General features: G+C 42.3%; 1 protein-coding gene across 1 annotated transcript in view; it reads left to right on the forward strand.

The window, feature by feature from the left end:
• RNASEH2B (ribonuclease H2 subunit B) overlaps positions 1 to 13,143 on the forward strand; it is an 86,839-nt gene extending 73,696 nt beyond the window's left edge. The window contains exon 10 of the mRNA XM_017350303.3: positions 12,567 to 13,143. Within this exon, the coding sequence (XP_017205792.2) occupies positions 12,567 to 12,599 (33 nt within the window). The 3' untranslated portion in view covers positions 12,600 to 13,143. The remainder of the gene's footprint in view (positions 1 to 12,566) is intronic.
• Positions 13,144 to 13,371: the final 228 nt, after the last annotated feature.

A 13,371-nucleotide genomic window follows, 5' to 3' on the forward strand; every position in this document is an offset into this window, starting at 1 on the left:
AATCCAGCTCTCTGCTATGGTCTCAGAAAGCAATAGAAGATGGCCCAACCCATATGGGATGCCAGCACTACAGGTGACAGCTTACCTACCATGCCACAGCGCGGGCCCCACTAATGGAGTCTTGCACTCTGAATAAGTTCCAGTCTCTCTTGATGCCACCTGTTAATGTTGAATGTTATCTTTGCATATAAGAGGAAAAAAGGTACTTTTCTGAAGTTTTAATTCACACTTCCTTTTTAGTAATGATATTGAGCATTTTTTCATGTTTACTCATCAATTGTCATCTTACAGAGAATTGTCTGTGTGCATTGTTAAATTATGAGAGTATCAGTATTTTTCTTATTGACCAAAAATATTCTATAGCTTAAGGATGTTCATTTGTGTCTACTGTGTTTCTTGTAATTTTCTTTTCTTGGTTTGTCATTTGCCTTTCATTTTGTTTGTCATCTTTTGACATGGAGATGTTGTTATTTTTTTAAGAGGACGCACACACACACACTTTTTTTAACCTTCACATAGATGTTGCACTTGGACGCTCCTCTTTAGAGGAAATCTAATTACTATATTTTCTTCTAATTTAAAAAATTTTTTATTTATCTTATTAGAGAGAGAGAGAGAGAGCGCCTCCCTATGCACTGGTTCATTCCTTAGATGCCCACATCAGCCTGAGCCAGGCCAAGGTCTGGAGCCAGGAACTCAATCCAGGTCTCCCACGTGGGTGGCAGGAAGCCTATCCCTTGTCATAGTGTGCTGTCATCAGGAGCAGGGCTGGGACTTGAACCCAGGAACTCCAGTGTCATGCAGTAGCTTAACTGCTGCACCAAACACCTGCCCCCTCTTTTTTTTGTTGTTGTTGTTTACATTTGGTTACTTTAATAGTCTAGAGAATTTATGTTTAAATATGTTCTGATATAAAACTAATTTGATTATTTTCTCACCAGTTTCTTTTTTCATTTGAGCTGTAGGATTATTTTGTCAACTTCCCAGAGCAACTTCCAATGGGATTTTTCATTGTTACACCCAGTTATTTGGAGAAAGCAGACACCTTTATAAAATTCATTGTTCTCGTTCAGGCATATAACACTTATTTTGCTTACTCTATGCTTACTCAAACCCCCTCACCATGTTCCCTGATGTCGGTTCTTTACCTGCATGGGGTTTTAGATACCTCATTTTAGGAGTATATCTAAGGAGTTTTGTGGTTCTTAATGGAACTTATTTTTCAATTGTGTCTACTAACTGGCCATTGTATAGTAAAGGCTTAAATTTTTTATATAGTTATCTTTTATTTAAAAAGAGATTGATTTATTTGAGAGGCAGAGTTACAGAGAGCGAGAGAGAGAGATCTTCCATTTGCTGGTTCACTCCCCAAATGGCCACAACAGCTCATCCAGGTCTCCCACATGGTTGGCAGGGCTCCAAACATCTGGGCCATCTTCCACGGCTTTCCTAGGCATATTAGCAGGGAGCTAGATTTGAAGTGGAGCAGCTAGGACTTAACCTGGTGCCCATGTGGGATGCTGGCATTGCAGGCAGTGAATCAACTTGCCATACCATAGCACCGGCCCCTATAGTTATCTATTAAATAATGAATTTACTATACTTCATTAACCTAAAATACTTCCATTTTATTTACCTGGATTTTTTTCAATACATACTGAGGTACATAATGTTCTAAAAATTGTATGCAGTTCTTTCCAATAATTATTCCTCTTTTATATTGATGCAAACGCTTGAATATTCAGAACAGTGTTAAGGAGTAGCGATAGTCATCTTTATCTAATTTGTGATTTTATTTATTTCTTTTCACTTTATCTGAAAGACGGGAAGACAGAGGCAGACAGACAGAAGATCTTCCATTAACTGCAATATACCTGCAAATGCCTGCAATAGTTAGGACTGGGTCAGGGCAAAGCCAGAATCCTAGAACTCAGACCCAACTTCTCCACGGGTGACAGGGTCCTGAGTGAGCTTTCATTGGTTGCCTCCCAGGGTGTGCATTAACAGGAAGCTGGATCAGAAGCAGAGGAACTGGGACTTGAACAGGGACTACAATATGGGATAGAGTCACCTCAAGTCTCATCTTAACACCTGTGCCAAACATCCCCCCCGCCAACTTGTGATTTTATTGATGTGCTTTACCATTAATTTCTAAAACTGGCTGTTGTTAAAATGATCAAGAATATTCATCTTTGATGTTTCCTTTTATAATTAGTTCTCTTAAAATTTAACTGGTAATTGATGTTGGTTGGCTTTAGATGTATTTTTTGCATCCATTGAGGTGACTATTAAGTTTTTTAATTGGGAAAGAAAATGTATTTATTTGAAAGCTGCAGTTAAGGAAACAGAGATAATTTTCAGTTACTGCTTCATTCCCCAAATGGCTGCAACTGCCAGAGCTGGGACAGGCCGAAGCCAGGAGCTTAAACTCCGTCTGGGTTTCTTACATGAATGCACAAGCACTTGGCCATCTTCCATTGCTTTCCCAGGGTTATTCGCAGGGAGTGGAATGGGAAGTAGAGGAGCTGGGACTTGAACCAGCACTCGTGCTGACCCTGACTGTAGAGTTTTTACCATTACTAAACCATACTAGAGTTCTGACAGTGAATCCTACCTGCCTGCAGATACAGGAAAGCACAGCAGATGCCTCACCCTTGCTTTAGTCTTTGTCCAATCTGGTTTCCAGAGCTTTTATTTTGTTTTTTGTTGTTGTTGTTGTTTTTTGTTTGTTTGTTTGTTTGTTTTGCATCTGTATTCCAAAGCAATGTTACCGCTAGATTTTTCACAAAGTGTAGAATTGTGCTATCTTTTCCATGTTTCCCAGTGTTCTGAAAGGGTTAAATTTGCATAAGAACATTTTATTTCTGGAAAATTTATATCTAAAACTCTTACTGGAGCCTCTTGTTATAGTTTTTTTTTTTTTTTTAAATCTGGAAGAATTTCTTAGCTGTTCGTTGTCTTGACATTTTTTGAGTACAGGCATGTTGATTGGTAGATAGTTCTCTCTTTAGTTTGCTTAATGCTTCCGTCAGATTAAATTTCAGTTACACAGTGTGGGCACCCTCAGAGGTAATATGTTTTCCTCAGTGCCTGACATCAGCAGTCAATGTGTTCCAATACCAGGGATGATCCTTTGGTCACACAAGTTGACCCTGCTAATTATTATTTGTTACCTTTGCAATTAATAGGTACTTTGTGGGAAAATGTTCTCATGTTCTATTTCTCATTGAATGTTCACCCAAATAGTGTTGAGATGTGCTGCTGATTTTTCTGGCTCTACCATTCTGTATTTATCAGTTGGTCTTGTTCTTTAGTGAAGTTGATCTTGTTTTCCCTTCTCCACTTATTTGTTTGTTTATGAATTTATGTCAGGATGGGCTTATAGATTTTCATTTCATCTGGTGGGTTACATTACCTTATTATATTTACTATTTATTTTGATGCTCATATTGTCCCAGAAGGGCCCATGGGAGACGCTTCAGACTGCCTCCTGTTCCTTTTTTGATATGTTTCACAATTTTTTAATACTTCCTTATACTTCTGCAGCAAGGTTTTCCAAACTCGTCTTGTACTTTCCCTGCTAAAGCCCTGAAGTTGGGAGTGGGTGCTCCCTACCATCTGTAGGTGAGCCTCAGAGGACCTGAAAGAGGTCAGATAACTGGCTTCTGTGAAGGGCTTCCGTGACTGGAGACTTCTCATTACCTCATTTGCATCTCTCCTGAACCAGTCAGGCTCTGCCAACTCCTTAACTGGCTCACCATGAGAAAACTGCAAGCTCCCCAACTGGCTTATACTGAATGCTTCACTTGCATCTGCCCTGTCCGTACTCAGAACCTCTTCCCCTTCATAGCTCCTGAAAATCCCTAGCAGTCAGCACTCACTGGCCCCCACCTTCAGGGAACCATCTCAGTGCTGCTGGGGTTTTTCACCTTCATCTTTGCTTTCTCTTTCACTTACTCTTTTGCTTAATAAACTTCCTTCACTTTGCTCATGCTTCCTTGTCCACATTCCTCATTCTTCATGGATGCGAGACAAAGAACCAGGGCGAAAAAATAATTGTCATCTAAAAGAGCTGGAGCATTTCAAAAATTTGATGGGAAGCAAAATCTGCAACATTTCTTGGGGTCGAGACACCAGCCCGAGCAAATAGAACTACAGACTCCTGCAACAAGATCAACCTCTTTTCTCAAGGGTCCCTGGTTCATTTTAGTGTAGAACAGTGTTGAGAAACCAAGATTAGGCTCTAGGTCTGTATGCTATTGTGTCATTGCTTAGTGGCCAAAGCTGGACAGTTGTGTGTGGTTATATGTGTATGATTTGTACATGAACTCCTAAATCCATACCAGGATTTCTAACTATCCATCTGTGTGTGTGTTGAGAAAGTTTTCTTCTATTATTTGTACAGAGAGTTATTTTCAATAGTTACTGAATTTTGTCAATTAATTCTTTTACATTTTTTGAAATGATCATGGAGTTTTCTTTACTAAAGGAATATCTTTTAATATTTGAGTTATGAGCCGGCACCGTGGCTCAATAGGCTAATCCTCCACCTTGCGGCGCCGGCACACCGGGTTCTAGTCCCGGTCGGGGCACCGGATTCTGTCCCTGTTGCCCCTCTTCCAGGCCAGCTCTCTGCTATGGCCAGGGAGTGGCAGTGGAGGATGGCCCAGGTGCTTGGGCCCTGCACCCCATGGGAGACCAGGAAAAGCACCTGGATCCTGGCTCCTGCCATCGGATCAGCGCGATGCGCCGGCTGCAGCGGCGGCCATTGGAGGGTGAACCAACGGCAAAGGAAGACCTTTCTCTCTGTCTCTCTCTCACTGTCCACTCTGCCTATCAAAAAAATATATATATATATATTTGAGTTATAATTTCTTGAATATTAAACTATGCTTTTGTGGGATATGCTGTACTTGGTCATAGTGTGTTATTTTCATATAAGTGAGGGAGCTTCAAAAGATTTGTGAAAAATTCACATTATCTCTTAATTCCATTATCCATGAATCTCTATTATCTTTTTTAAAGTATCAGCACATTTACCTTTTTTTAAGATTGATTTTATTTATTTGAAAAGCAGAGTTACAGAGAGAAAGGGAGAGACATACACACACGGAGATCTTCTATCTGGTGATTCACTCCTCAGATAGCCACAACAGCTGGGACTGGGTCAGGCTGAAGCCAGGTGTCAGGTGCTTCTGGATCTCCTGTGTGGATTCAGGGGCCCATCTTCCACTGCTTTCTCAGGTGCACTAGCAGGGCGCTGGATAGGAACTGGCGCCCATATGGGATGCTGGCACTGCAAGTGGTGGCTTAACCCACTATGCGACAGCGCTGGCCCCTTCCATTATCTTTTATTTCCATTTTGTATAGTATTGTATAGTATTAAGTTTTAATTCCTAATATTTTGTTAAAGATTTTTGTTCATGAGGGGCATTAACCTATAGTTTACTTGTAATGATTTTGTCTGATTTTTACTATCAGTAAAATTGGCCCTATAAAATAAGTTGAGAAATAATCTTTCATAACCTTTTTCTGCAGTTTATAAGGGATGGGTTTTATTTCTTCCCTATATGCTGGGCAGAATTCACCAGTGAAGCTATTTGGGCCTCAAATTTCTTTCTGGAAAAGTTTTTTCTTTACCATTTCAATTCCTTTAATAGATAAGAAACCGTTCTAGGGGCCAGTGCTGTGGCATAGCAAGTTAAGCCACTGCCTGCAGTGCTGGCATCCCATATGGGTGCTGGTTCATGTCCCGGCTGCTCTGCTTCCAGTCCAGCTCCCTGCTGGTGTGCCTGGGAAAGCAGCAGAAGTTGGCCCAGGTCCCTGGGCCCCTGCTGCCCACATGGGAGACCCAGAAGCAGCTCTGGCTCCTGGCTTCAGCCTAGCCCAGCCCTGGCAGTTGTGGCCATTTGGAAAGTGAACCAGCAGATGGAAGATCGTGTCTCTGTGTCTCCTTTCTCTGTGACTCTGCCTTTCAAATAAATAAATAAATTTTAAAAACATAAATAAATAAACTGTTATAATGTTGTTTCCTTTGTGCCAGCTTTAGTGGTTTGTCTTTGAAGAATTGTGTCTGTTTCTTCTAGGTATACCCAACTTCTTGGTATAAATTGCTCATATTTTTATTATCCCTTTGATGTCTGTAGGTCTTTAGTGAGGTTTCCTCTTTCGTACCTGATATTGGTCATTTGTGTCTTTTTGTTTGTTTTCTGGATTAGTGCAGATAAAGGTTTATCAATTTGTTTCATCTTTTTAAAGGACCATTGCCTTCTGGCTTGTATAATTTCCAATGAAACGTCTATGATAATCCTTAAATTTCTTCCATTTTTATATTATGTCTACCTGGCTTCTTTTAAGATATTTTTTGCTTTCTTACTAGTTTTCAGCACGTTGACCATGATCTGTTGATGTGGTTTTCTTTGTTTTGATCTTGTTGGGAGGTCAGTTAAGCTTCTTGAATCTTTAGGTTTATAATTTTCCTCAAATTTGGAAAACTTTTAGCCAAGATTTCGCAATAGTTTTCCCCTCTCTTCTCATGCCCTCAGTTTCTGGCACTCCAATTGTGTGTGTACCAGGCCTCTTGATAGTCCTGACACTGAATTCCTGTTCTTTTAGATTGCTCCTCCTGCTGTAGTTCCAGTTTATTTTGATTGGTAGCATTTCATTTGCTGGTAACCTTAATTAGTGTATTTTTATTTCAAATTCTACAATTTTTAGTTCTGCATGTTTTTATTGTATTCTTTTTAAATGTTTTATGAAATTCCTATTCATTCTGTTTGTATATTTAAATACAGAAATGGACTAGCAGGACTCAAGGCATCCCAGCCACTGGGCCAAATGCCCACCCCAACATGTTTGCTTTTGCGTGGCCTTTGGAGGCTATGTAAGCCCACAGCCTGTGTTACTGAAGGTTGAGAATATGTGCTCTCAAGGATTGTGAAATTCCTGTCTTCCCAGAAGCTTTAAATAGGGCCCACATCACAATTCAGCCGCAGGTTACGTGGGAATTAGGAAATTGGCTGCTCTGTTTTCTTGCCTGTTTGACTTCACCTTTGATTCCGAGCTGCAGAACCTAATCTCACTTGCCATGTGCAACATTAACTAAGAGTTAAATAGAAATCGGAAAAGGAAACACCAAAGGTGTTACACATGCCCCCTGTTTTTTTGGCGAGTATATTAGGAACATAGCCTAATTAGGAAAATGGCCTTATTAATACACATACACCTAGTCACACAAAGGTACTTCAAAAAATTGTGGAAAATGGAATTAAAAGGTAAGTTCGTTTGGGAACCAAAAACTTTGAAAGCTATGCATGGTTGTTTCCTAATAGTCACTCCCCTTCAACTTAGTAAAGATCCCTTGTATGTATACACGTATGTAAATACATATCTGTCTTAGCCTTTTAAATTTTTTAAGAAATTTCAAGCTAGAGAGTCTTTAGACTCTTTTGTACCAAAAAACAGAATAACTACTGAAATCCTTTGGCCTTCGGCTTCTCTTATTTACATCATTTTTCCTTTTGATTAATATGCTAGTTTGGGAAAACCACAAAATATTTCTGCAAACTATAAACCCACTTGGATACACACACACAAAAGCCTCTACCTTTTTCATCCAACCATACACATTTCTGAACATGACCAGCGTTCTGTTTTTGTACCTCTAATTCATCTTCTGTTTAAATTTTCCTCATGCTCTCAGCTCTTGGGCCTTTTGTCTTTCAAGGCTTAATACTTCTCTTGCTGTGCGCCCCTAAGAAGAGTCTCCTCCATCAGGTTGAATGTCACGTGGTCCACTGGGTTTGGGGTTGCGTGTGTTTTGTAGTGGACTGAAGTCCATTCCCAGAACCAGATTTCTCTTCTCTGGGGCCTTAGCTAGACGCAAAGCACTCTGGAAGTGAGAAAGGCATGCATACTCATAGACTGACTGAGTGGTGTGTTTAGTTTGCATGCAAACCTATGATAGCAGTAAGCAGATAGGTTAATCCTTGAAAAGATGAATGAAGAGGAAAAGGGATTTCCAGTGATCAACCATATTTCAGCTCAAAAAGGACTGATTAGTTCCAAGGAGCTGAATTGTTCCTGGTTGCCATCCCACTCCTGCCATAACTTGGTAAGCCACGCACAGGGCACCTGCATTGTTGGCCCACAGTCGCCTTGTGCCTATGGGGTGGGAATGGACCATCGGGTCCTTTTGTGTCCTGCAGCTGCAGTCACTGGCCCTCAGGGCCTCTCCCCTCCCCCTTTACACGTGGAAGGACAGTACCTGCAGTGTTAGCATTCACGGAGTCCTGACCACGCACCAGGCACTCCTCTAACCTCTATAGATGAATTATCTCCTCGATTTGGCTGGAAAGACATACACCAACATGCTCACACTGGCTATTGTGGTGTCTGGTGTGTGTGTGTGTGTGTGTGTGTGTGATTACTTTTGAATGGAAAGAAATACAAAGCACAATTATCAAAAAGTAATAACCAACACTGGCTTTGCAACTTTCTAAGCAGCTTTCACGTGAATTTGTGTGTCTAATCTTGCCAGAAACCACATGGCACAAATAGTATTATTTATCCCATTTTACAGTTGAAGAAGGTAAGATCAGCTCATTTGTCCAGTGTCACACAACCAACAAATAACTGAGCTAGAACTTGGACTCGGGACCTGTGACTCCCAAACCCCACCACACCAGTTTCCCCTTCACTTTTGCTACTTCCTGGGAGCGGCCCCATCACCAGCCTGGAAGGACGGCCTCTCCCCACACCTTAGGGATGGACTTTCTCAGCAAGCTGACCAGCCTGACCAGCCACCTCGTATCACACGGCATCTCCTGAATGCCCTTTCTCTGGGACCAGTCCAAAAGGCAGTGACCTCTGGCCTCTGGCTGCATCTGGCTGTGAACACCATCCTGGGACAAGAGGAGGGGCATCCTCTTAGTGTGCTAGGATGGTGCCCCACTGCCCTCAGCTCCATCTGACTCATGGAAGCAACTATGGGATTTTTACTGGTTTTTATACAAGGAGACTGAAAAACTCCTCCAGTGTATTCACTCCCTGGGACCATCAGAGTAACCAGAGGCTCTCCTGTGTTTATGTTTGTGGGACTTAATGGTGTCTGCAACAATCTCGTGGCAATATTTAAGTCCATCTCCAGGTAGCCCACGCGGTGGGTGGCATCCCTGTTTTACCCATGGCCCGAGTGAGGTCCTACATGGCAGAGCTGGGCACCCTCCCTTCCCACCCACTCAGGTCCAGGCCTCCTCCTTGCCTGCTTACCCAGGCTCCTATTCACACAACTCTCTGTGTTGCTTGTGGCTACTTATCCTTAAGGAATCTCTTCATTTTCTTTTTTTTTTCTTCTTCTTTTTTTTTTTTTTTTTTTTTTTTTACAGAAGATCAGTTTAGTATACATTAAGTAAAGCTTTCAACAGTTTGCACCCCCATAGAAACACAGAGTGAAATATACTGTTTGAGTACTCGTTATAGCATTAAGTCTCAATGTACAGCACGCTAAGGACAGAGATCCTACATGAGGAGTAAGTGCACAGTGACTCCTGTTGTTGACTTTACAAATTGACACTCTTGTTTATGGCCTCAGTAATCTCCCCATGCTCCAGTCATGAGTTACCAAGGCTATGGAAGCCCCTTGAGTTCTCCGACTCTTATCTTGTTTAGACAAGGTCATAGTCAAAGTGGAGGTTCTCTCCTCCCTTCAGAGAAAGGTACCTCCTTCTTTGAAGACCTGTTCTTTCCACTGGGATCTCACAGAGATCTTTCATTTAAATGTGTGTTTTTTTTTTTTTTCCTGAGTGTTTTGGCTTTCCATGCCTGAAATACTCTCATGGGCTTTTCAGCCAGATCGGAATGCCTTTAGGGCTGATTCTGAGGCCAGAGTGCTGTTTAGGACATCCGCCATTCTATGAGTCTGCTGAGTATCTCGCTTCCCATGTTGGATCACTCTCCCCTTTATTTATTCTATCGGTTAGTATTAGCAGGTACTAGACTTGTTTATGTGCTCCCTTTGACTCTTAGTCCTTTCATTATGATCAATTGTGAACTGAAATTGATCACTTGGACTAGTGAGATGGCATTGGTACATGCCACCTTGATGGGATTGAATTGGAGTCCCCTGGTATGTTTCTAACTCTACCATTTGGGGCAAGTCAGCCTGAGCATGTCCCAAATTGTACATCTCTTCCCTCTCTTATTCCCACTCTTATGTTTAACAGGGATCACATTTCAGTTAAATTTCAACACTTAAGAATAACTGTGTATTAATTACAGAATTAAACCAGTCATATTAAGTAGAACAGACAAAAAAAACTACTAAGAGGGATAATGTATTAAGTTGTTCATTAACAGTCAGGGCTATGCTGATCAAAAAGAAGAAGAAATGATCAATTCCCAACTTGACTCTCACTGGGATTAAACATGACAATAGGTCTGATCTGATTTCATCATCATTTAAAAAATCATCTATTATTTTTCACTTTATGTTTCTGTGTGGGAGCAAACTGTTGAAATCCTTACTTAATGTATGCTAAACTGATCTTCTGTATATAAAGAGAATCGAAAATGAATCTTGCTGTGAATGGAAGGGGAGAGGGAGTGGGAGAGGGGAGGGTTGCGGGTGGGAGGGACGTTATGAGGGGGAAGCCATTGTAATCCATAAGCTGTACTTTGGAAATTTATATTCATTAAATAAAAGTTAAAAAAAAAAGGAATCTCTTCATTGCAAATTTTATTTTAAGAAAGGCAAAACGACATTGATTCTGTTTCATCACCTCCCTCTATTCCTAATGAATTCTGCGGGTCCGCTTGTCCTCAGTAGTGCAAGCCAGAATGAAAGGAAAGCTGCTGGTTTGCGGTGCATGTGCACGCCACGTCTTTAATTCAGCAGTCAGCTTTTTAGCGTTTACTGGACTTTCGTTAATAAGTGTTGCTTTGATGGTCTCACGCTAATGAAGCCTGTCTGTAGGGGAGAAGGCACCAAATGAGGTTTACAGAGGAGGCTGAGCTCTCCACACATGCTGAAGGAACTGTTGCTGTACACTTACCAGGACACTTCAGAAGTTTATGGGAAGTGGAATGCAGAGAGAACTTTATTTCAGGGCAAAAAAAAAAAAAAAAAAAAAAGTTGAAATCCAGGTATATGAGAGGTCTTCAAGTTCATGAAAAATTTAAACTGAAGAGCCGGCGCCGTGGCTCAATAGGCTAATCCTCCACCTTGCGGCGCCGGCACACCGGGTTCTAGTCCCGGTTGGGGCACCGGATTCTGTCCCGGTCGCCCCTCTTCCAGGCCAGCTCTCTGCTATGGCCAGGGAGTGCAGTGGAGGATGGCCCAGGTGCTTGGGCCCTGCACCCCATGGGAGACCAGGAAAAGCACCTGGCTCCTGGCTCCTGCCAGGATCAGCGCGGTGCGCCGGCTGCAGCGGCGGCCATTGGAGGGTGAACCAACGGCAAAGGAAGACCTTTCTCTCTCTGTCTCTCTCTCACTGTCCACTCTGCCTGTCAAAAAAAAAAAAAAAAATTTAAACTGAAAAAATTGGGCACAGATTTCCATAATTTTTGCACTGAAATGAACATGTATTTTAATTCCATTTTCCACAAATTTTTCGAAGGACCCTTGTCTGTTTTAATCCGAATATGTGTGAAATTAAAACAAAGCCCAGGAATAAGGTTAGGTTCACTTCAAAAGGACGTGCCAAGTGCCAGCTGGTGCCAAACATTGCACAGCCTGGGAGTGAAGCAGTCACAGGACAGACAAAAGCCCCAGCCCTGGCAAGGTTTCCGTTATTGGTGGGCCCACGGCTGGCAGGTGAGACGGGGCTAGGCTGGGGAAGAGGCTGAGCGGGGAGGGACAGCCTTCTGGGAAGGGTGTAGTCAGAGGGCCTCAAGTCCCTGTAATGCGCACTAAGGTGGAGAAACTGGCTTGCCATCGCCACAGTTTTAGGTGACTTCGAGTTCCAGAATAAATTATTTTTAATGTTGTGCCTATTAAGAGAGCAACTCACAGTAATTAAACTTGGTCAGTTGCGTTCTCCAGGGTGAGATCAAGGGCTACCTCTTCCACCAGCAAATCAATGCTTACCTATTTCATGACTCAAGAGACTCTATACAGTTTTTTTTTTGTTTGTTTTTTAAGGATCCACCTTTTTTAAAAAGGAAGAAAAGGAAAGGAAACAGAAGAAAGTGGTTTAAGAATTACTCATCTCAGAACTTTTTTCTTGCATTTCTTGTATTTTTTTTTCTCTGAAATGATAGCTTTTTTTCCTCACTAACGCCCTACCATGGCGTTGTATCTCACTCCCTTTGAACACTGGAAGAAAAACACACGTCTTGGCCTGCTGTCCAGGAGCCTGGTGTCAGCCCAGGATGAGATGTCAGGAGGGCCACGGAGGCAGCCCCTTCCTCCCCCGAGGCCTTCTCCTAGCACAGAGGTGCACACTGCCCGCTCGCAGGACCACGCCAGCCAGGTGTGCTCTCCTGGTGCCGAAGCTGCGGGCGGCGCTGGGGATCAGGTGCCTTCTCTGCTCGCCCCCACACAACCCGTGTTTTCCTTTCCTCTCTAGATGGCAGCACAAAGACAGAAAAGGAACAAGTGAAGGCGGCTCCACCCAAGGCTTGGCTGCTGCCCCTGCATTGTCAGACATTGCAAAAGCACTAAGACTTTCTCTTCTGCGCTTTCTGGAAAATCACCAAGCACCAAAAAGTACATTTTCAAGACCTACGCGTGCACACTTATCTATCTGGTCAACATTGGGAGTCTGTGTGGTCTGGAGCCTGACCGTGACACTACCCGTTATCTGAGGAATTCAAACCACATCACCTCTGCCCTGGATCATCTTCCCATAAAAGTGTGGATTATTCCCATACAGTGCTTCAGATATGAAGGTTCCTCGTGAGATTTGGCCATATTGGTTGGTTCTGCTTGGGTCAAATTAGCACATCTTAGTTGTGTATGTGGTGACCTCAGCACTCGCACTGAAAGCTTTGGTGAACTAAGTTTCAACCCTTACTTTAAAAACTTGCAAAAAGGCCTGACCTTTCTTTACTCCTTATCAACTTGGCAGCTTCTGGTTCATAGCAGTACCTAATCATGTGCACTTTATGATCTGGAGTTATAAACATGGCTTCATGTTTTACAGATTTGTCCGCTATGTGTATTCTTATTATTTTTTAGAGGGCATAAGATATAAAGGAAAGTTGGAAGTCAATGCCAAAAAGTAATTTAGTTGGGAATGCGGGTATATAGTGTGTTTTGGAGGCAGTGGAGGTTTTGTGCAAAAATCTGAAGGGGAATGGATGTGTAGCCTAGGAATTAAGGTGCTCATGTCCCACATGGGGGTGGCTGGGTTCAGTTCCCAATTCCAACAC

The sequence above is a fragment of the Oryctolagus cuniculus genome, chromosome 9, assembly GCF_964237555.1.
Source record: "Oryctolagus cuniculus chromosome 9, mOryCun1.1, whole genome shotgun sequence".
In the NCBI taxonomy this organism is placed as follows: Eukaryota; Metazoa; Chordata; class Mammalia; order Lagomorpha; family Leporidae; genus Oryctolagus; species Oryctolagus cuniculus.